Source organism: Taudactylus pleione, unplaced genomic scaffold (genome assembly GCF_031769625.1).
Source record: "Taudactylus pleione unplaced genomic scaffold, aTauple2 ptg000176l, whole genome shotgun sequence".
Classification (NCBI taxonomy): Eukaryota; Metazoa; Chordata; class Amphibia; order Anura; family Myobatrachidae; genus Taudactylus; species Taudactylus pleione.
Window position 1 is genome coordinate 3,763,388 of NW_028284578.1, and position 22,624 is coordinate 3,786,011.

Sequence of the window (22,624 nt, forward strand, 5' to 3'; positions counted from 1 at the left end):
AACGAACTGTCTGACATGCCTATTTGGACGTTATCATTAAAACCTTTTAAATAATCCTCAACCATTCTTTGAATGGTGACCGAATCAGATGGAGTCATGGTAGAGGTCTCATTAATTGTAGGCAATTCTTTTAGACCTGACCAGATGTCAAACTTGGTTGTGTTAACTCATCGACATCACCAGTGGGTTTTATGTGAAAGTTTAGCTTTGTTTCTCGGCAAAAACACTTGCTGGAGAAATTAAAGGAGAAGCCATTGCTGCATCACGGACCACTGGAGCTGACAATTTGCTTACCAACAGCTCTTTGCATCTCTTCAGACCTGTGTCCGTTGGGAAGAAAGACACAACATATGACTTAAACCTTAAGTCTTAAATATTGCGTTTGCTCTGTTCACCTTGCCAACATATCTGTGGTTAAGTGGGCAGTGGGTACAATGGCATTTTGAAGGCCACTAATTAAGTTTTTTTTTTAATGTCCCTGTACAGGTTGGGAATTGCTTTTCTAGTGAAGTGGAATCTAGACAGGATTTGGTAGCAGGGACACAGGACCTCAATTAACTGTCTCAAACCCACTGCATTATTGGCAGATATTGGATGCATATCTAATACCAGCATAGATGTTTTGGCATCAGTGATCCGCTGTGCAACTGGGTGACTGCTGTCATACTTGCTCCCCCTTGTGTCCCCGCTACCAAATTGTTTAATTGTCAATTGTTTTTATAAGTGCTACTAGTATTCTTCCTGGTCCCCTTGTGGGATGAAAATTCACTGCCAGCAGCAGAAGCAGGTATAGCATTCAAAGATTCTTCTGGGGCAAGGACTGATGTGAATGATTTCAATATTTTTTGTAAATGTCTCTCCTCTTCCCCTCCCCTCCTCCCTCATAAAGTTGCTTCGGAATAAAAAAATTTAATTAAATTTACTACTAATCAAATCTTCCTTTCCCTGCCTTCAACTACATACATACTCCAATTCCCTCAGGCCTCTTGAATAATGAAAACATTTGTTTCCTGATGTGCCATGTTGGAAGTTGAACTGCTACAGCTGCTGCAATCTTTGACATGCGGTTGCTGAATGCCAAAACTGTCCAGAAATGTTTATGGCCACATACAGCATCTCTTGCATACCCTTTTAATTTAATAAAAATATTCGGAACCAAGAGGTTGATTTTGTGGGCAAAACATGGGACATATTGTTCACCCATGCTCTCCCCTCCTCCCTCATAAATTTGTTTTCGGAATCACAAAATTAAACTAAATTTACTACTAATCAACCCTTCCTGTCCCTGCCTTCAACTGCATACATACTCCATCTTCCTCAGGCCTCTTGTTTAATGAAAACATATGTTTCCTTTTGTGCCATGTTGGAAGTGCAGCCCACTGCTGCCGCTTAGTTTAGTCAGCCAGCTAGCTTGGTGCAAATTTTGGGCCTAAACCGGATGAAAACAATATTGTGAGCTGTGAGGTGGTCAAAATTGACTGGAAATGAATGCAAAATGCAATTAATGTTATTGAGGTTAATAATATTGTGGGAACATAAAAAAAGCCCAAATTATGTGATTTTAGCAGTTTTTATCAACTTTTGAAAAAAATACAGATCCAAAACCAAAACACACAAGGGCAGTGTTGGCAAAATCTAGATCCAAAACACGAAGGAGATACAGATCCAAAACCAAAACACAGGGGTCGGCGCACATCCCTACTTCTAAGTTCTAACCTTTACTTAAAATGCCTGCTGATATGTTATCGCAGATAGATATCTCTTTCTTTGGTTAAATGTTGTGTTTTAACTTATTTTTGAATTGTAGGGTAGTGTGCTACCATTTTGAAGGTTATAGGGCCACCCATGGGGTTGGGTAAGGGGATGCTGGTGCTCTGGATCCGGCGGTCAGAATCCCGACGCCGGAATCCCGACAGGGTTAAAATACAGACAACAGCCAGTAAGTAACCTAGCCCAACCTCTGCTTGTACCCCTAAACCTAACAGTCCCTCTCCGCACCCTAAATCTAACCTCCCCCTAGTGCCTAAACCTAATTCTCCCCCTCAGAGCCTAACCCTCCCACCTAGTGCCTAACTCTAACTCCTAACCCTAACCTCCCCCAGCCCCACTACTTACCACTAGGACGCCGGTTTTCGGGATGCCGAAGCTGGGATTCTGACTGTTGTCAGGATTCCAGAGCCGGCATTCTGAGCAGCCAGTGTCCCGACAGCCGGCATTTCAACTACCTCCTCGCCCATCAATCACTGAAGTGCATCAGGTTGCCTATCACTCATATACATGTTATAACTGACCTGCCATAACTTGCACTGAACAGTAAATTAGTACAGTGTACCGTAATGCTGAAAGCCATGTAGCTCACTTATAAATGCTATCAGCATAATCTGTACTGTGATAACACATTCTTTTCTACTGGCTGTGCGAAGCCATTTTAGAGGCCTACATTGGGCTTAATTTAGAGATGTACACTAATGCCTCTGTGCGAAAATATGCAAATGTCGCAACCATCAAGATTTGAATACAAAAGCACACCAGCTGCTTGGCAAATACAAGTGACTGCGTACACAAATGCATCATCGATTGCAGATAAGTCGATTATTGGACTTCTGGGTAACCCTATGGTCATGCAGAATGTCCGCCGGAACTGGGACGCCAGAGCCATTTTGACTGCATATGGGACCGCAGTCACAGGCAGAAACATGCTCCGAAAACAGTTGCTACAAGCCTGCGCTTTCATCGCCATAGTTGCCGCCCTACTTGTCAATCACTTAGCAAATAAATCCTCACTGCGAGTGACAACGGTAAAGAAATGTGACGCATGCACAGTGCGAATTAGACGCATGCGCAGACCACCGTTAATCGCTCAACCGCGTAAACAGTATTGCACCCATCTCTGACCTGTTTTTGCATGGTTTTTGGCGAAAATTTGGCCTGAAAATTTATCTCCGTATTCAATTGTAGTCTGTTTTTGCCAATGCGAAAAATCAGTGCCCTGAAATAGGTGAAACTTTTTCTCCACAGAATAGGAGGAAAGAAGTGCAAAATCTATATTTTGGGGTGCAGATGCTGGGAAACCACTCAGAACCCTTGGTACACCCCCCAAAGGACAAGTCACCCATAAAAAGAAATAAAAAATTCCAGGAACACCCCAAAAAACGCCTTTGAAATTTGGGGCGAAAATGAATAAAGTGGGGGGACAACTTCAAAAACTAGTGAAATAAGCTTCTGGGGGTGCTCTAAGAAGGGGCCAAGTGTTTTTAGGATTGCAGGTGCTTGTATGATGGAGAAATTAATTTTTTTCTAAAACTTAACTTTAGAGACATAAATATATGCTAGTACCCAATTTCAAGCACACCAAATTTGATGGAACTAGTTATTTGATCCAAAAAATTACAACCACTTAAGTACCCTAACTAGTTCAATTAGGACTAACACTAAACTACCCATCTTTTTCAGGGGTACAGAGTGATTCCCCCAATTCAACCTGCACTTTCCGCCGGTTCACATTCGCCGGGTCCCGTTTTAGCCTGTTTGGCAAATGAATACGGAGTAAATCAGGAGCGCGCATAATAGTTTTCGCATCCAAAACACGTGAAGGCGGCGAAAAGTCAGGAAGGCAAAACTTTCTCGCAGATGCAAAACTAATTGAATACGGACCTTAGGCCCTGATTCAGAGCCGGACGCTCTGACCAGAGCGCTCGCTCTGAATCAGGGCCCACCTCCATAAATATGGAGCGTCCTCCTGGATGCTCGTATAGCTGTGGGTCACCACCCACAGCCTATACGAGTGTGCAGGATGATGGTCGCGATGGCCAGTGCGAGCAGTAGCCTGCGGTTGAGTTTCTCAACCGCAAGACTCTATCAGAGCCAAAATCACTCCCACTGACATCACTAGTGATGTCAGTGGGGCCGGCTTCTGACGGTAGGCGTTCCCTTGGGAACGCCTCCGTCTGGCAGGCACGCCCCCGGCACGCCCACCAAAGGGGGCATGCTGTCAATCAACATCGACAGCATGCCCCCTTTGATCAGACACAACGAGCGAAGGAAAGTCCTTCGCTCGTCGCGTCTCGCGCATGCACACGACGGAGCCCCCTCCATCGTGCGCATGCGCAGTGCACACCATCGACCCACTTGCGAGCGGACAGCCGCTCGTGAGTGGGTCTGAATCAGGCCCTTAGACCCTAAAGCCACATACACACTAGACAATTTCTATGAACGATATGGACGATAACGATATTGTTCAATGATATATCATTCATATCGTTTAGTGTGTATGCAGTGAACGACCAACAATGTGCGCTCCTGCGGGTTGTTAACGATGTCTTTTGTCGTCCGTACATGCAGGCCAATATCTTCAAGATTTGCCTGTTCAGAGATGTGGCAGGATGACTTCACTAAATTATATCTTTAAGGATCTCTTTCAGTGTGTACACCCAATATCGTTTGTCCTGCACTACAGAAAGTTCAAGGGAAATCCTTCACCAATATCGTTCATACAGCACATTGTCCCGTGTGTATGAGCCTTAAGTCATTGCCCAAAGAAGCCTGAATGCTGAGCCACAGGGTAAAGGCTGTTAAATGCTATGGCAGGGGGCTTCTTTTTGTATGCAGATCATTTCACTGATGGTCTTCGTTAGTAAATCACAGGTGTGCTTCATACTGTATTGCTGTGTATGATTGCTTATTAATAAATCTAACCCCCAGGACATTGATATAAAGGACATGATTTTTATATAGTAGGGACCAACATTCTGATCCTGTACCGACCATTTTGAGGTCTAACAAGGAGGAGGACTGAAAAATGTTGGTGCTCTCATTTGAGTGAGAAGAGACGAATAGCTCACACAGGCGTTGGTGTATCAAGCAGGCAAAAGAGTGGAGAAGTGGACCAGTGGAGAGTTACCCTTAGCAACCAATCAGCTTTGAGGTAGCATTTATCAAGTACATTTTTTTAAATAATAGGTAGAAGCTGATTGGTTGATATTGGCAGCTTCTCCACTGGTCCATTTCTCTACTCTTTTCACTGCTTAATACATCTACTAGTACTGTAAGGGGTATATTTACTAAAGTGCAGGTTTCTAGAAGTGGAGATGTTGCCTATAGCAAGCAACCAAATAAGATTCTACTTAACATTTATCCAGCACCTTCTAGAAGATAATAGCTAGAATGTGATTGGTTGCTATGGGCAACATCTCCACTTCTAAAAACCCGCATTTTAGTAAATATATCCCTAAGTCTCTAATTTGTGTATAAATTATATTTTTGCTTTTATTTAAAAATAAAGCTCAGCTATTTCCCAGATAGAACCAGGAATGTAACAGTGTAGGTCCTGTATCATAATTTAAATAGTAAACTCATTATTATTATTATTATTATTATAAACCAATACATTTAATGCACACTTCTATTGCCATATAAATTATCCACCACTATAACGTTAGGACAGAGCGAGCCAGCATTTAGAGATCTGTAAAATCCCAAATTACTGACATATTGTTGTTTAAATTGAGCTATTCAAGCCTAAACCTGTGGCTTTTCCACCTCATGGTGTTACAATTTAACAATATAAAAATAAAAACAGATTTAAACTCAGCATTTCCATTACATATTCCAGAAAGATTACATTTCCTGTATCCACTGGCAATAAATTGATAGATATTTATTTTGTGAAAATGTTATTTTCTTCTTGATATATCTCTTCCACTCCCCTCCCCTGCCTTTCCGAGTAATCTCGTTTCTGTATTGCAGATTATGCATAGAGATTACAGAGTTTAGGTTTAGTGAGGCAAGGGAAATGAAAACAATAACTCCAATCAGACTCACATCACAAGATACTAACAGAGACAGTGCAAGACATATTCAGGATGAACAATATGCGATAAAATAAAAGCACCCAAGGTAATACAGGCTCCTATATAGATCTACCTGAATAATGTCAAACATATTAAATTGATTGGGTACCGTTCCCGGCGGTCAGAATACCGATAGTGGCAATCCGACGGTCAAATTCCGATGGATATGGTAAATATTTTAACCAATAACTTAACCCTTATCCGCAGCCTATCCCTAACCACCCCTGCCGCAGCCTAACCCTAACCACCTAATCCTAACCCCCCTCCCTCCACCAGCCTAACCTAACCCTAATACTTACCGTCAGAATCTGTCGGGATTGTGACCGCCGGGATGCCGCTGTCGGTGTTGTGACTGCCGGCATTCTGACGGTCGGGATCCTGACTACATCCCTATTAAGTAGCTGTTGCATTACAATTACAATATTAAACCAAGGTGAAGCTAATAGTCTGCAATAAATTGCCAATTTGATTTAAACTCCCTGAGAGTCACAATCTAAGTTTTATGAAAATATATATTCAGTTTATACAGTATAAGACATGTTCAATTGTGTTAAATGTTCAACCTGGCACCTCTAGGTCAGTGATCGCCAAACCATCTTGTGCACAAGTAGATGACGGCTTATGGGGCCGCGTTAGTTGTACAGATGGATCATCACTGAGCCTGCTCCTGTAGCCGGCTGCACACATCTACAGGAAGAGTAGTACACAACTTAGTCACATGATCTCCACTTGGCGCTGGATACAGCTGGCACAAGTGAGCACTGATAATGGTAACTCCTATGACACCAAGTGCATGGATAAGTGGCAGCAGATATGCATACGCTAAGCATACAGTAAAAGTCACGCATGTTTATATGTGCAAGCAATGTAATTACAGTGACTTGCTTTGTATCAGCCCCTATACGTACATGTTTGTCAGACAAATATACATACATTAATTTTTTTCACTTCTTTTGTAGCACCATGCCTAAAATATATTTAAAAAATGATTCCTGTCTTGCCCTACACCAACTGTGACATTTCCATCTGTGGCCAGATGGGCAGCAGGGTGTGTGCATTAGTGCCGGAGAAGGGTTCATAGCATAGCAGTTGCATAGTTACTAAACTGTGCAGCCTCTATTATATCTCCACAGGAGTACATACATCATGGGTGCTTGTCCCTCAATTTCAAGTTGGTTTATATATAAAAGAGATGAAGTAGTGTTCATGGGGGAAGTATTGCACACTGCAGACTTCCTGTCAGTAATAATATCTAAAGAGTCTTTCTCTCCCCAGACTGAAATGTTTGAGGGCACTGTAAACACAACAGAAATGTCTCTAGTTCTATCAAGGCTTAGCAACATTTACATATATATATATATATATATATTAGGGATGTGCAGGCTCGGATAGGTTCGAGTTTGCACGTGGAGTTCGGATTTTTCCCTCCAAAAAAACGGAACTCAGAACGAGGCAAAACGTCATCTTACATGGACGAACATCATCATTCCTGGACAAAAGACCAGGAATGATGATGTTCGTCCATGTAAGATGACGTTTTGCCTCGTTCTGAGTTCCGTTTTTTTGGAGGGAAAAATCCGAACTCCACGTGCAAACTCGAACCTATCCGAGCCTGCACATCCCTAATATATATATATATATCTCACAGTGATGAGTAGACATTTGGCAAGATTTTTGACCTCCTTCACGAGATCTTTCAGGAGCTGACCAGATGACAAGTGTAGGGGGTGTGGTAGCATGATTCTCCTATGCATGCCATTACGAAGACCGCAATGACACAAATTCATTATTAAACCATGGCCCCACCCATTTCCCTAGATAAGTGGGTGAGAGGCATGTGTGTGACCTGCTCTTCCAATAGAACTCTCTGAAATTCAGGCGTCTCACAGAAACTCTGGGTGAGTAGGCAAGTATACAATTATACTAGCAGACTACTTGTAGGGTATACATTCAGATGGTCGACAGTAACCAATGGCCACATTCATAATGTCAACACCACAATGTTGCCATGAGAATGTCGACACAGTTCAAACTGTCAACAGGCACCATGTTGACATCCTTGGAATTCAACATGTTCATGGTGTCGGCACCTGAACTGTAGCTATGTGAAATGTTGACAGTCTGAGGATGCCTACAGTTATGGTGCAACTGGCAGGGTTATGGTTAGGCTGCGGGGGAAGGCTAGGGTTAGGTTTTTGGGTAGGGTGGAGTGGTGGGGATAATACTCACCGGATTTCCACTGTTGAGACATCGCCGCCAGAATTGATCCTCACATTTCTGTCAGGACCCAGAAGAAAGCGCTGGAGATGCTGGAGCCGCTGGGACAAGGTAAGACACCTTTTGACCACCAGGGACAGTTTGTCGACAGTTTGTCTTGCAAGACATCATCCATGTAGACATGATGAATGTCGATATCGTCAAACTGTTGACCAATCTTACCCAAAGTCCCATTGTAGGTTTATTGATCATATAATGCCAAATAACACTAAATCCAGTACTACCAAAGCTACAGTACACCAGTAGCTAACGCTTTCTAAACAAGTGTTCATTTGTCTTTAAGCCAACTTTAGAAAATGTGCGATGCATTCAAAATACATACGGTTTGTAAGATGCTATATTATCACGGCAAAGAATAGACCACAAATAGCATGCCATTATAACAGCTCCTTCTGGCCTTTCTAGCCAATCAAATCTCCTGTCATGAGCCCAAAAGCACCCTGTAATTATCCAGTGAAAGAGGCTGTGAGATTACTCAGGCTCTTGGCATAAGCACACAAGTAATGTTCTCATTTATAAATATACCCAAAAGAAAGAAAGGAAAAAAAACACAATGTGGGGGTGTTAAGAGAAAGGACTTTATCATTTAAAGTCAGCCATGCATAGCTGCGTCAGTTATATCTCACAACCCAGTCCAATAAACAGTAACAAAGGAACATTACAGAAACTCTGAGACTTTTGTCTTGCAACTAATTCAAATATATAATAGACTAGTATTCTGCCAAGGTCTATGGTAAATTAAGCCCATTGTTTTAGAATCAATCTAAACATCATAATTTGTGTTTTGCAAAAATAAGAAGAAACTTATAAAAATAAAAATGATTGCACCTTACAGGGACTAAACTAACTTTATAAAAGATATTACTATTTATCTTCTTCAAAGCTACCAGTTTATTTTTTCCTAAACCGCTCAATCTAGAACCTCATCTCATTTGCATAGACCAGTAGTTGCTTTAGGCAGGAAGAGGGACCACACGAGATGAGGGACACAGCTTCTCCACTAGGTGATGGGGCTGTCTTCTGCTTTCATTCCTGTAGACCCATCACTAATGGGAATCGGTATTAAATAGCGCCGGACGTGAGGCGGCGGACCTAATACCGATGCAGGGAGCTAGTACAGCACATCAAATACTCTTCAGCACCAACAGAAATGCTGACACACTTTAAATAAGAAAGTGCATATGTAAAAGATATTAAATGGCAAAATGCTAATTGAAACACATGGAGCAAGCCGGTTGCAACTGAAGTTCGGCATTCCTAGGAATGGGGTAATTTAGCTTTTCAGAAAAACACATATAAAATGGTACATCGGGCATTTCAAGTGTGTCGTGCTCTTAGCTAGTCGGAGGTTGTATTTAATATCAACTTTCCAGTTGTTTGTCAGAAAATACTGCTGTGTATAGTTTCATTTATGGTTGAAATGAATCTTAAAAGTCCCAGTCTGGACCCAATGGATCTTTGTAGAACCAGCCATATTCTTCATGTCTTATACACGTCAAAATAACCCCTTTTACTAAATATTAAGCTGCACAGACTCCCATTCTATACTCTGAGACAAGACCTACCAAGTTACCATTTAGTGACATGTGACTAATTCTTCCACTCAACCCAAACTCATCACCACTCTCATTAACTTCTAAAATTCATGTGACCATTCCCTTCCCTTCTACACTCACCCCCTAATTAGATACCGCTATGGATACATACGAACACAAGCTCAGAAATTCTTTACATTTTTTTCTGTTACGATGTTTTATTATAATATTTTCACCTGGATTATTATTATCTTTGAAAAAATATATTTACTATTGATGTGCTTTATCTTCATTATTGCTGTTACATTGTCTGTATAATTCAATAAAGAATAATAAAACACATACATAAATAATGAGCATAAGGATAAGAAGGATTTGGGATGGACTGTCTTTATTAGATTTGCACTTTTGTGTGTTTTAAGCTTTTATTGTCTATTGTGAAACTTGCATCTAGAACTTTGCATCACAAATGACGTACAATTGGAGAGTGAAAGCTTTCACCAGCTCTGAGCTGGTGCAGAAAATGATGTTGGTGAGTGGAAATGGTCATGCAACCTTTTGCAGAGCAAGGAACACACTTAAATCTACCCTCCTCATCCATTTATAGTAGATCAATAATCTTTCTCTGCAAAATGGAATCTCATTCTTGCGCCACTCCATAGTTAACCTCCTATAGGACTTTACAAGCTTCTGCTGCTCTGACATGCTGGGATTTGTAATTCCACAAACAGCTGAGCGGAACTATCCTCTCTGCCTTTCCTACCATACAATGATTAGCTGTAGCATGAGTTGGAGTATGCACTGCAAACACGGCACTACAGTGGGGTTCTGTGTTACAAATCAGACTATTTATCAGAAGGTGGCCTGCATTGCAAATTAGTGATCAAAATGACATATTACATTTCCTTCAATCCAGCAGAGTTATGGCATTGCATATTAACCAGCACAAATGGGATCTGTATTTTAGATTGCGGGTCTATCGTATATGTACCACCATAGTGTGGACTGTGTTACACATTGGCCTCCAGAATAGGCTCTGTGTTGTGTACTAGTCACCAGAACAAACTCAGCATTGTATATGTCATAAGAATGAGGTTTGTGTTGTATATAATTCAACAGAGTAAGCCCAATGTTATATATACAGTAAGTCACTAGTATAAATTCAGTGTTGTACTGTATATAAATTGTTAGTATAAGCATGGTGTTGTATATAAGAGAATAGTATAAACTCAGTGTTATATGCAAATCACCATAATAAGCACTATGTTGTATATAAGTCACTAGTATAAGCTAAATGTTGTTTACATCACTAGTATAAGTTTAGTGTTGTACTGTATATGTCACTTGTATAAGTTTAGTGTTGTACTGTATATGTCACTTGTATAAGTTTAGTGTACTGTATATGTCACTTGTATAAGTTTAGTGTACTGTATATGTCACTTGTATAAGTTTAGTGTTGTACTCACTTGTATAAGTTTAGTCTACTGTATATGTCACTTGTATAAGTTTAGTGTTCTACTGTATATGTCACTTGTATAAGTTTAGTGTTGTACTGTATATATCACTTGTATAAGCTTAGTGTTGTTTGTCTGTCTGTATCATAAGCTTAGTTTTGTGTATTCATTACTAGTATAAGCTTAATGTTGTATATAAGTCACTAGCATAAGCTAAATGTTGTTTACATCACTAGTATAAGTTTAGTGCATGCTTGCCGACATTTGGCTCCCTCCTTCCGGGAGGGAGCTGTCGGGCTTACAGGGCTGGGGGCGTGATGCGGCCAAAGGGGGCGGGGCCCGGCACATGACGCAGCGTTGGGGGTGGAGCATGGGGGCATGACAGCGCGATCGTGTCATCGTGGCTCCGCCCCTTCTTCACAATGCCGTGATTAATGGCATTGTGCAGCCGGGGGTGGAGCCACGATGACGCGATTCAGCGCGAATCGCGTCACCGGCCCCCCTGCTGCCGGGGTTTGTACTTAAAGGTGCAGGGGGTGCGGACACATCGCCGGGGCCGGAAGGTTTGCCTGCCTTCCCGGAAGGTCGGGAGCGGCACCCGATTTTCGGGAGGTTCCCGACCAAATTGGGAGGGTAGGCAAGTATGGTTTAGTGTTGTACTGTATATGTCACATGTATAAGCTTAGTGTTGTTTATCCGTCTGTAGCATAAGCTTAGTTTTGTGTATTCATCACTAGTATAAGCTTAGTGCTGTGTATATGTCATTGGTATAAGCTCAGTGTTGTGTATTTGTTACTAGCATAAGCTTACCAATGTTGTATATGTCACTAGTATAAGCTTAGTTTTGTGTGTACATCATTAGTATAAGCTCAGTGTTGTATATGTCACTAGTATAAGCTTAGTGTTGTGTATAAGTTTTGTATGCCTCGTTAGAGTAAGCTCAGTGTTGTATTTGTTATTAATATAATCTAAGTGTTGTATCCATCACTAGTATAAATTTAGTGTTTATTTATAGGTCATTAGTATAAGCTAAGTGTTGTTATATGTCACCAGTATAAGCTTAGTGTTGTGTATATGTCACTAGTAAAAGATTAGTGTTGTGTATATGTAATTAGTATAAGCCCAGTGTTATATTATGTCATTGGTAGAAACTTACTGCTGTGTATACATCACTAGTATAATATCAGTGTTGTATATTAGTCATAAAAATAGTTTAGTGTTGTATATAAATAACCAGAATAAACCCAGTTGCATATGTCATTAGTATAAGATCACTGTTATTTATAAATCACAAGAATAAGCCCAGTGTTATATATAAGCTACTAGTATAAACTCAGTGATGTATATACATCACCAGAATAAGCCATGTGTTATATATAAGCTACTAGTATAAACTCAGTGTTGTATATAAATCACTAGTATAAACTCAGTGTTGTATATACATCACCAGAATAAGCCATGTGTTGTATATGTCACTAGTTTAATCCCAATCTTGTAAATAACTAGTATAAGCTCAGTGTTGTTTAAGACTGGTGTTGTATATACATCACTAGAATAAGCCCAGTGTTGAATATACATCACCAGAATAAGACCAATGGTATATATACATTACCATAATAAGCCCAGTGGTGTATATACATCACAAGAATAAGCCTAGTGGTGCATATACATCACCAGAATATGCCCTGTATATACATCACCAGACCATAAATAGCCCAGTGGTATATATACATCACCAGAATAAACCCAGTGTACATCACCAGAATACACCCAGTGGTGTATATAAATCACCAGAATATACCCAGTGTTGTATATACATCATCAGAATAAGCCCAGTGTTGTATATACATCACCAGAATAAGACCGTTGTTGTATATGTCACCAGAGTAAGCCCAATGTTGCATATATATCACCAGAGTTGAATAGTATACACACACACATATATATATATATATATATATATATATATCACTAGCATAAACCCAGTGTTGCATATACATTACAGAATAACACCAGTGATGTACAGTATATGACACCAGAATAAGCTCAGTGTTGTATATACATCATATAATAAAACCAATGTTGTACATGCCACCAGAATAAGCTCAGTGTTGTATATACATCACAGAATATGACCAGTGTTGTATATACATCACAAAATAAGCCTAGTGTTGTATATACATCACCAGAATAAGCCCGGTGTTGTATATACATATTCAGAATAAGCACAGTATTGAATATACATCACCAGAATAAGTCCAGTGTTTATATACATAACCAGAATAAGCCAAATGTTGTATATACATAGCCAGAATAAGCACAGTGTTGTACTGTATATACATCACCAGAATAAGCTCAGTGGTGTATATACATCACCAGCATAAGTTCAGTGGTGTATATATATCACCAGAATAAACCCAGTGGTGTATATACTGTACATAACCAGATTAAGCCCAGTGTTAAAGTAATACTGTATAAGCCTATCAATGCCATAAACACTAAGCAAATCATGCATTAACCAAATAACTGACTTGGCAGACAGCATCATGTATCAGTTTTATTTTTGTACCACTTCAGTCTGGTGAGCAAAGTTCAATAGTGAAAAGATTTTCAGTTATTATAATACAAACTAGCGTCTCTCTATGTACAATTTATTTATGACAATATTGTAAGTGAAAAAGAATTGATTGAATGTAATATTAAAATGAACCTAATCTAAGAAATTTAGTACAATTAAGTCTGCCTTGATGACGCTTAATTCCAAAACTAACGACCTAAGGGGAGTGTCACGCATATTCTGTGTGGGGAATCTGTCACACCATCAATTTCTTTCTACATATTGACTGCAAATCTAAACTTCAGAAATTAATTCTTACCATAAATGGAAATGACCTTTCTCGTAGAACTGGCTCAATATACTAACAGCAGAATGTTAACTAGAATAAAAGTTTCCAGATAATACAGATAAGCAAAATGAGTAGGAGGTAGGAACCTGAGGAATGTGTAGCTCAGTTCAGAGGAGAGTGGTGGTGGATCAATAGATACATTATTTTCCCTCAAGTGAAGTTACTTTTAAACCATTTTACATATTAGCCACTGTGCATGAAATAATTTAGTATAAAAACCTTTTGCAAAATGGGTACTCTTGACTTGCAGTGCTGCAGCTAGAGGGCCCAGCTGTAGAATTGCTGCTAGTGCAAGGTCTGGAGGGAAAGGAAGTCCAGTAATGTGCTTTGTACTCTATAAGTGGTCACTGGGATGCTATCTGTAATGTATAGTGCCCAATAAGATTGTATTTTGTGACGATTACTAGGATGCTCTCTTTATTGTATGGGAATCACTAGGATCCTCTATGTATTGCATAATTGTCACTTATATAGCAGTCACTGGGTTGTTCTATGTATTGTATGATGGACATTAAGATGCAGATGCTCTCTGTACTGTATGGTATTACTAGTATGCTCTCTGTATTGTATGGTGCTTAATAGGATGCTCTCTGTATTTGTATTGTCTTGGGGTATAAGTCAAATAATATATTCTTTTTATGGAAATCATCTGACTGCCTCTTAATATTTGCCACCTTATTTTAATGTAATATTTCTCTCTAATGTATGACAACATTACTGTATGATCTTTATAGTCCATAGCGGGCCCCCCATCTTAATTTCCCAGGCACCCCAAAGTCTTAATCCAGCTCTGCTGCTAACAGCACATACAATTTTACCAGCATTGACCACTATTCTGGGGGTTATCACATTTAAGACTTTCTCAAAACCTCCCAAAACATGATATGTTTTCCATAGTTACAAGGACACCGGAGCATACAAGCGGCTCCTAGCCTGGGTAGTAGATATGAATATGAACCACAGATTAGTGCTCAGTAGCTTAGTACATACTGTAGAAATTTGTGAAAAGGATAAATGTCAAACAATCAGTTTCTAAACCACTCTAGCAAAATGATAGTTATTGTTCTGTATAATTAGTTGTTACTGGGTAATAGCATATTATGAATATCATTGTTAGAGTTTTTGGTCCAAATGGCACCAGATGGATGTTTACAACTATGGGTTGCTATAGGTTTCAGCCTTTTTGGCGGAGGGGGGGGGGGGTGTGCACAGACAATAATGACTGTATCAAACAAAGCACACTGATAGGGATGGTTAGGCCACAGTAATATGTTCAACCCAGCATGTATTAAGGCTTCATAAGAGCACCAACTTTATTTTCTTTAAGTTTCTATTACTAAATTATACTGTATATTACAATAAAGACAGGTAAAAGCAAAGCTCAGTTAAGACATTGCATTATTATTATTATTATTATTATTATTATTATTATTATTATTATTATTATTACTGTTGTTGTAATTATTATTATATTTAAATTAAATTGCTGTCGCTAGTGTTTACAGTTAGGATTTGGGCTTTGAATCCCGTTAGATGTAGATTATAAGATTGGGAATGTCACACATTTAAGGCTTGAGCTATTATTAAGGCTATTTAAGGGTTAGGATTATTCTATATCTGATATTCTGTATCTGTCAATTATGTTAATGGAGCATACACACAGTCAGATTTGTCAGATCTGTCAGATGAACGATTTGAACGATTTTTACCAAAGATTTGAACGATTTTTGACTGCATTAAAATTAATGGAAATCGTCAAAGTCTGACTGCAAACACATCAGATGTCAGATATCGTTATCTGACCATCGGGAACGCGCATCGTTCAAATCGTTCATCTGACAGATATGTCAGATATAATAGTCAGATTTTCCTTCAGATATGATGACTGAACGCTTTTTAAATCGTTATTGTTCAGATCTGAAGGAAAAATCTGACCGTGTGTATGCACCATAAGACAAACTTTAGTAGTATTTTATTTTATTGAGAGATATTAGAACATTCCTAGAATAAGAAACTTTCAATATTGAGCATCTCTTTTTTGTTTTAACAAAACATCTATCCTGTAAGTTTTTTTGTGTCATTTTCTTTGTAACTACTACAAACTGTAATAAGACAGCTACATGGAGAAATGATAGCCCTAAGCGATGTTTTCTTAAGAATAAATATTTGATTACCTCAATGCAGACAGGCAATATAATGTAAAATTTTCAACTATGAACAATAAAGCCAAATTGAACAATTCACTCTTGAATTGACATTCTGCTGTAACTTAAATAATGTGACATAAAATAAAGGCTAACAATGTTTCCACCTTATAAACAAAATTCATTTCATACAGTCCTTATTGGCAAAAGATAGTCTGACATGCAGGGAAGAGAAAAACTAACACAGAAAGCCACATACACATTGCTGGTCATAATTCTGGGTGTGAATCCACAAGTCTTTACAGAGCATTTTTGTTAACTAGAAGACTGCAAGCCCATTGCCTAAACTGGATTTTACACTCTCCCAGAGCAATGCAAGTTAGACATACTTTGATCTACTGGGACAACAACTGACAACAAAGGTAGGGGAGACACCTCATGTTGGACAGACATATATACATCAGGTATAAAGCAAGCATATGTAACTGCAGGTTGAGTCTCCCATATCCAAAATGCTTGGGACCAAGGGTATTTTGGATATCAGAATATTCCGTATTTTGGAATATTTACATACCATATTGAAATGTCTTAGGAATAGGGCCCAAATCTAAACACAGAATGCATTTATGATTCATATACACCTTATACACACAGCCTGAAGGTAATTTTATACAATATTTTCAATAATTTTGTACCTCAAACAAAGTTTGTGTACATACATAAAATGTATTTATGTTTCATATACACATTATACACACAGCCTATAGGTGATTTTATACTTTATTTTTAATAATTTTGTGCCTTTAACAAAGTTTGTGTACTTTGAACTAGGGGTGAGCGGGTTCGGTTTTACTCGGATTTACTCGGTTCTTATTGCCACTTTACCGCAAATTCGGATTTATTATATTGGCTATCCAAAACACATGATAGGCGATAGCCAATAAAATGCCGTTTAAAGATCCGAGTAAATCCGAGTAAAACCAAACCCGCTCACCCCTACTTTGAACCATCAAAAATCAAAGGTTTCACTATCTCAGTCAAGCTAAAAATATTCCGTATTTCGGAATATTCCGTATTTCGGAATATTTGGATATGGGAGACTCAACCTGTACTACTAAGTTCTTGCATTATATTCACCAATCTGTATACAATTCACTAGTTGATCATATTACAATGGAACTAAGGGAACTAAGGGGGTCATTCAGACCCGCTTGCGAGCGAAGGTTGCTCGCTAGCGGGTCGATGTTGGGAGAATGCGCATGCGCACGACGGAGGGAGCTCCGTCATGCGCATGCGTGAGACCCGGCGAGCGACGAGGAATACGTCGCTCGGGGTCTCACACCAAATGGGGCATGCTGTCGATGGTGAGTGACAGCACGCCCCCTTTGGTGGGCGTTCCGGGGGCATGGCTGCCAGACGTAGGCATTCCCATGGGAACACCTACCGTCTGAGTCCGACCCCACTGACATCACTAGTGATGTCAGTGAGAGTGATTTTGGCTCTGATAGAGCCAAAATCACTCCTGGGCTTGCAGCAGAGAGACCCTACCGCAGGGTCTCGTCGCAAGCCCGATAGTCGCGATGGTCTTGACCATCGCGACCATCTTTTTGGCCGCTCACATAAGCTGTGGGTGGTCACCCACAGCTATGCGAGCGGCCAGGAGGCCGCTCCAAATTTAGCTGGGACAGCCCTGATTCAGAGCGAGCGCTCTGGTCAGAGCGTTCAGCTCTGAATCAGGCCCTAACAGTGCAGCGGATAGCAGGTCATTGCATTGACTACCACATAAGATATGGAAACATTCATTAGTGACTGAGTGAGTTCCGATCCCAGTTTTCCCAGAATTGTCCCAGTCTTTGCTACACTTCATTTATTTATTTTCAAGATTTTATGTTATTTAATTACAGAAATTGATGTCCCACAGTGTAAAAGGAAAAATATTACATTCAAATGCATCAGAGACCAACAACAATTTTAAACGGAAAAAAAAAAATTATTACAAAAAAAAATCCATGGTATTTTTTTCAACCTTTAACATTAATTAGTCTTTTTCTATGGATAACCACAGTGCACTTTTCTGCTTCGCTCTCATTATCTTTTCAGCCAAGAGACTTTTAGTAAATACTTTTTAATTAAGATAAGCGTCTTGTGTTCTGCTACAGCAAACAGCTAAAAGGATTTGCACCTCTTCTGTACAAGAGCTGCCAATATATGGCTACCGAAAACGAAAAAAAAAAAAAAGAACTTAACAGTACAAGATGGAAATAATACTTTTATCGCAACACTTACATGTGTAGGTCATTTCAAAGCTGTCACTGATGTTCACAATATCAATTTGCGGCAGCAGTTTCGGGGGCTCCACCAATTGAGATAGCGCAAAGCGAAAGGCGGCATGTTCCTGCGATTGCTGGTTTGGGAAGAGGCCCCCTGCGAAGACAAAAATATAAAATGAGCCCATAGCAAAGGAACTCGTTTATACTTGGTCATTGTAGAACTGTTGGCCTGATTCAGAGATTCACGCAATGCAGATATTTACGCAGATCACGCGATTGTTTGGAATTATGTATGCACATTGCGCAGTGTTGCATTGCAGTTACGGGCGCACAGAATAATCCATCTGAAAGTGAGTGACAGGTTGTCAGCATTTGGGGGTGGTAATGGGGTTGTCAGAAAATCGCTGGCGTGTCTTCCGTTTGGACGCCATTTCATGGGCGTGCATAAATTAGCCACTGCGATTGCATATGCAGCAGGAGAGCTGCCGAGTCTGCGGCTGGTCAGACCTGCCACAAGGGCACGAATGCCGCTTGATGTGCATTGATGTTACTGATATTTACACAGGCAAGCGATGTTGTACACAGATAAGAAGGCAGCAGTGGGCGTCCCCATGCCCAGGTGATCTTTGAGACCATTAGCATATTTTCTCTGCTGCATTCTGTACGAAATCGCAGCTGCGATCGCATTACCCCCCATCTCTGAATTAGACCCTGTGTTCCTTGTCCAGCGATACAAGTTACTTATGCGCACTGAATTTCTCTTGCCCATGTCGGGTGGAACCTCACTTTCACACTGAGGGGCTGATGCAGATTAGGTGGCAAACTGGGTGTGAGAAAGTGGATATTTTTTCCATACACTGTGATCAAGACGCGTTTCAATCTGCAGCAGCAGCGTATGCGGTCTCTGTACACTAAGTACATGTGACAGGCATTTACGACCCACTTGTGATCATGTTTTAAACATTTCCTTTAGGTGCATCACATTCATTTGGCACTAGGGAGACCATTTATCATTCGGGATGAGTTTTGAAACTTTTTGCATATGATAATGATGCTCCAGCCAATCAGCTCCTAACTGTCATCTGTTTGATAAATAACAGTTGGGATCTGATTGGCTTAAGCACCATTTATCATATGTTCAAGTTTTAAAACTCGTGTTGTGTATGATAAAACTCATTGACAAATGGGCCCCTTTGCAATGTTTAAACTGTTAAAACCTCTCTAACACAGCAGAAGCAACTTCTATTCTTGTATACGCACACAGATCTCCCAATAACTAAAATTGCTTAAGCACACTCTCAAAAGTATACTCTATGTTTAACTGCAGAATTTAGCACATACTTGCGTATCCTCATGATTCAGCCGGGAGCCTCCCGAAAATCGGGTGCCACTCCCGGCCCCCCGGAAAGGCAGGCAAGCCTCCTGGCGGCAAAAAAAAAACAAGCCTCCTGACGGCACCGACCCATCCAGCCCAGGGGGGAAGGGGGGAGGGGTGGTGACGCGACTCGCACTGAATCGCGTCATCATGGCCCCCATCTTCTGCTTCACAATGCTGAAAATCTCAGCATTGTGTTGCGGGGGCGTGGACATGTAATCGTTTTGGTACCGCCCCCTGCTACACAATGCCTAAAACCTCGCCATTGTGTAGCGAGGGCGGGACCAAAATGATGCAATTCTGTGTCTACGCCCCCATTGTCAGGTAGTATTCCCGGCCATGCCCCCTCTACCACACCACCCACTCTGCTTGTCCAACCTGGCTGCCCCCTCCCAGAGGGAGCAGTCAGGATGTCGGCAAAGCCTTTAGCACCAATCAGTCAATGGAGCATTCGCAAAAAGCCAATCACAAGCAATTTGAGGTGACCACCATCATCACAACTGTTATTTGCTCCTGCCCTGACCGGCTTTCCCAGACATTAATCCGTCTATGTTCAGGTCTGAATGTGCTCACATTTGCACATGGATACATGCTCCATTAGAACGACACATCCCGCTAATGCCCATTTAAGCAAGGCCACTGTAGCCATGGGGAAGTGATTGGAACTTGTGAATCGGCACACAACGCTCACACACTACTCTGAGCATGCGCAGAGAGATTTCACACAAGTTGGGCCATGCAAACTGGCATCGTACTCACTGCGCATCAGCCCATACATGCATTGCTTTTTGAGGAGTGTGCTTCATTATGAGAACCGTGGATCACAAAGAGGAAACAAATGATCAATTAGTGACCCAATGGGTTTGTGCTAATTACTGCCTAGACTCATCTGCTTATATATTTTGTTTTTAGACAGAAGCTGATTAAGCCTGACAATCTTGCGCAAAAATTGGAAAGGGTACGGGCATGCAAACACAATTAAAATCCTTTTATAGGACAGTATTCAAATTTATTTTGTTATCAAACTACTATAAAGAATTTTTTTTTAGTATTTATGGTCCTTTCTGCTTATCACAGTGTATGTCACATAGAGTGATGACTGCTGAGACATTTCTGCATCTGCTCCCTGCGCTCCCACATGGTCACAGCGGATGGTGGATCACTGCACTGACAAGCAGAGAACGTATGGGAACATAAAACCAGATCATTATCTATATAATTCTACATATCTCTCTGTAATATATGTTTAGCCATTTGTCTCAGACTTCTATCATCTAAAGACGCTTCTTTCAGGCTATAATGGAAACTTTTCTCTAACTATAAAAAGCACTTTTAGATAGATAGATAGATAGATAGATAGATAGATAGATAGATAGATCTGAATTCCGAGCTGTCCATGAAACCGAGCTGGAACTTGGTTCGACTCTGAACCCCAAAGTGATTCTGAACTTGGACTCGGTTTGACTTTGAACCCCTAGATTTGATTGTTGTCGGTTCTCTAGGATCCGGACCTGCACATCTCTAACCATGTCAGATGCTTTTCCAAAATTTTTAGGAAAACAAAGTGAAAATAAAAAACCTACAATGCCATGGTTTAACACCCCTAAACTAATACTTTGTCAAAGCACCTTTTGCATTTATTATAGCAGTGAATCTTTTTTAAAAGTAAGCTCATGTACTGGGATCGTCATTCTTTCCTGCAAAAAGATTCCAGGTCCATCATAGTGTCCGGGGATCTCCTGTGCACAGCCCTATTCAGGTTCATGTCCACATGTATTCAATGGGGTTGAGGTCTGGACTCTGATTGGGCAATTGCAAGACTTTGATCTTCCTTTTCTGAAGCCACGGAAGAGTTAGGTGTGTGCTTTGGATTGTTACCATGTTGGACGTTGAAGTTCCTCATTCACTTCAGCTCTCTAAGTCCAGCAGTTGAAAATCCAAAATATCTTGATCTTTGTAAATAATCATTATGCTCTCTGTCTTGACTAGAGCCCTTGTCCCAGCTGAAATTGGAGCAGCCACTAAGAATGATGCTGCCACCACCATACGTCACAGTAGGTATGGTGCTCTTTGAATAATGAGCTGTGTTATCATTGCGGAAAATATATTTTTTAGAATTAAGTCTAGAAAAATGTGGATGTTCTTTTATGAATCGCATCAGTATTGCCGCCGTACCCATAACCCAGACGTGTACCATAGAGGAGATGCTTGTGATATGCAGGGAGTGACTAGTTCCTCCTTTAATATTGCAGATGCTTCTGGATAACTTCTTGGATGAGGTTTCTGCTTGTTCTGTCGTCACCTTTGGAGGGATGTCCTGATCTTGACAATGTCCCTGTTGTGTCACATTTTATTGATGATAGTTTTCCCAGTGCCCCATGGTACATGTGATGTATTTTAAATTTGTATATACCCCTCTGTTGATTGGTACTGTACGTTCAATAATGAGACCCCAGGCATGTTCTGAAAGCTCCTTGCAGACCATGGCTGTCAGGTAGGATGTAACAACTGATCTGTATTTGGGGTTACTCACAATCATTTTCATTGCTAGCTGTTATATGCTAATTACTTTAGAACATGATTATTTATATGATTGGTTATCTATGAACATAGCTACAGCCTCATAATGAAAGGGCGTGCACGCTGATGCAGCCAGGGTAAGGAAGGTTTTGTATTTCACTTGCGTTTTGTAAGGTCACATTAAAGGTGGAAAAAGGTCTGACATCATTTATCGTGATTACAGGTTGCACATCACAAAAACCTGCAGTTTGAGGAGAGTGTGGAGCAGTGGCATATTTAGAATGGGTGCAGGAT

The 22,624-nt window shown here is 40.4% G+C and overlaps 1 protein-coding gene across 8 annotated transcripts in view; it reads right to left on the minus strand.

Moving 5' to 3' along the window:
* Positions 1-22,624, minus strand: part of GRIA1 (glutamate ionotropic receptor AMPA type subunit 1) — a 333,609-nt gene that overhangs the window by 302,905 nt on the left and 8,080 nt on the right. For all 8 annotated transcript variants that reach the window (XM_088475695.1, XM_088475691.1, XM_088475690.1 and 5 more), the window contains exon 2: positions 18,452-18,589. In XM_088475695.1, the coding sequence (XP_088331821.1) occupies positions 18,452-18,589 (138 nt within the window). The remainder of the gene's footprint in view (positions 1-18,451; positions 18,590-22,624) is intronic.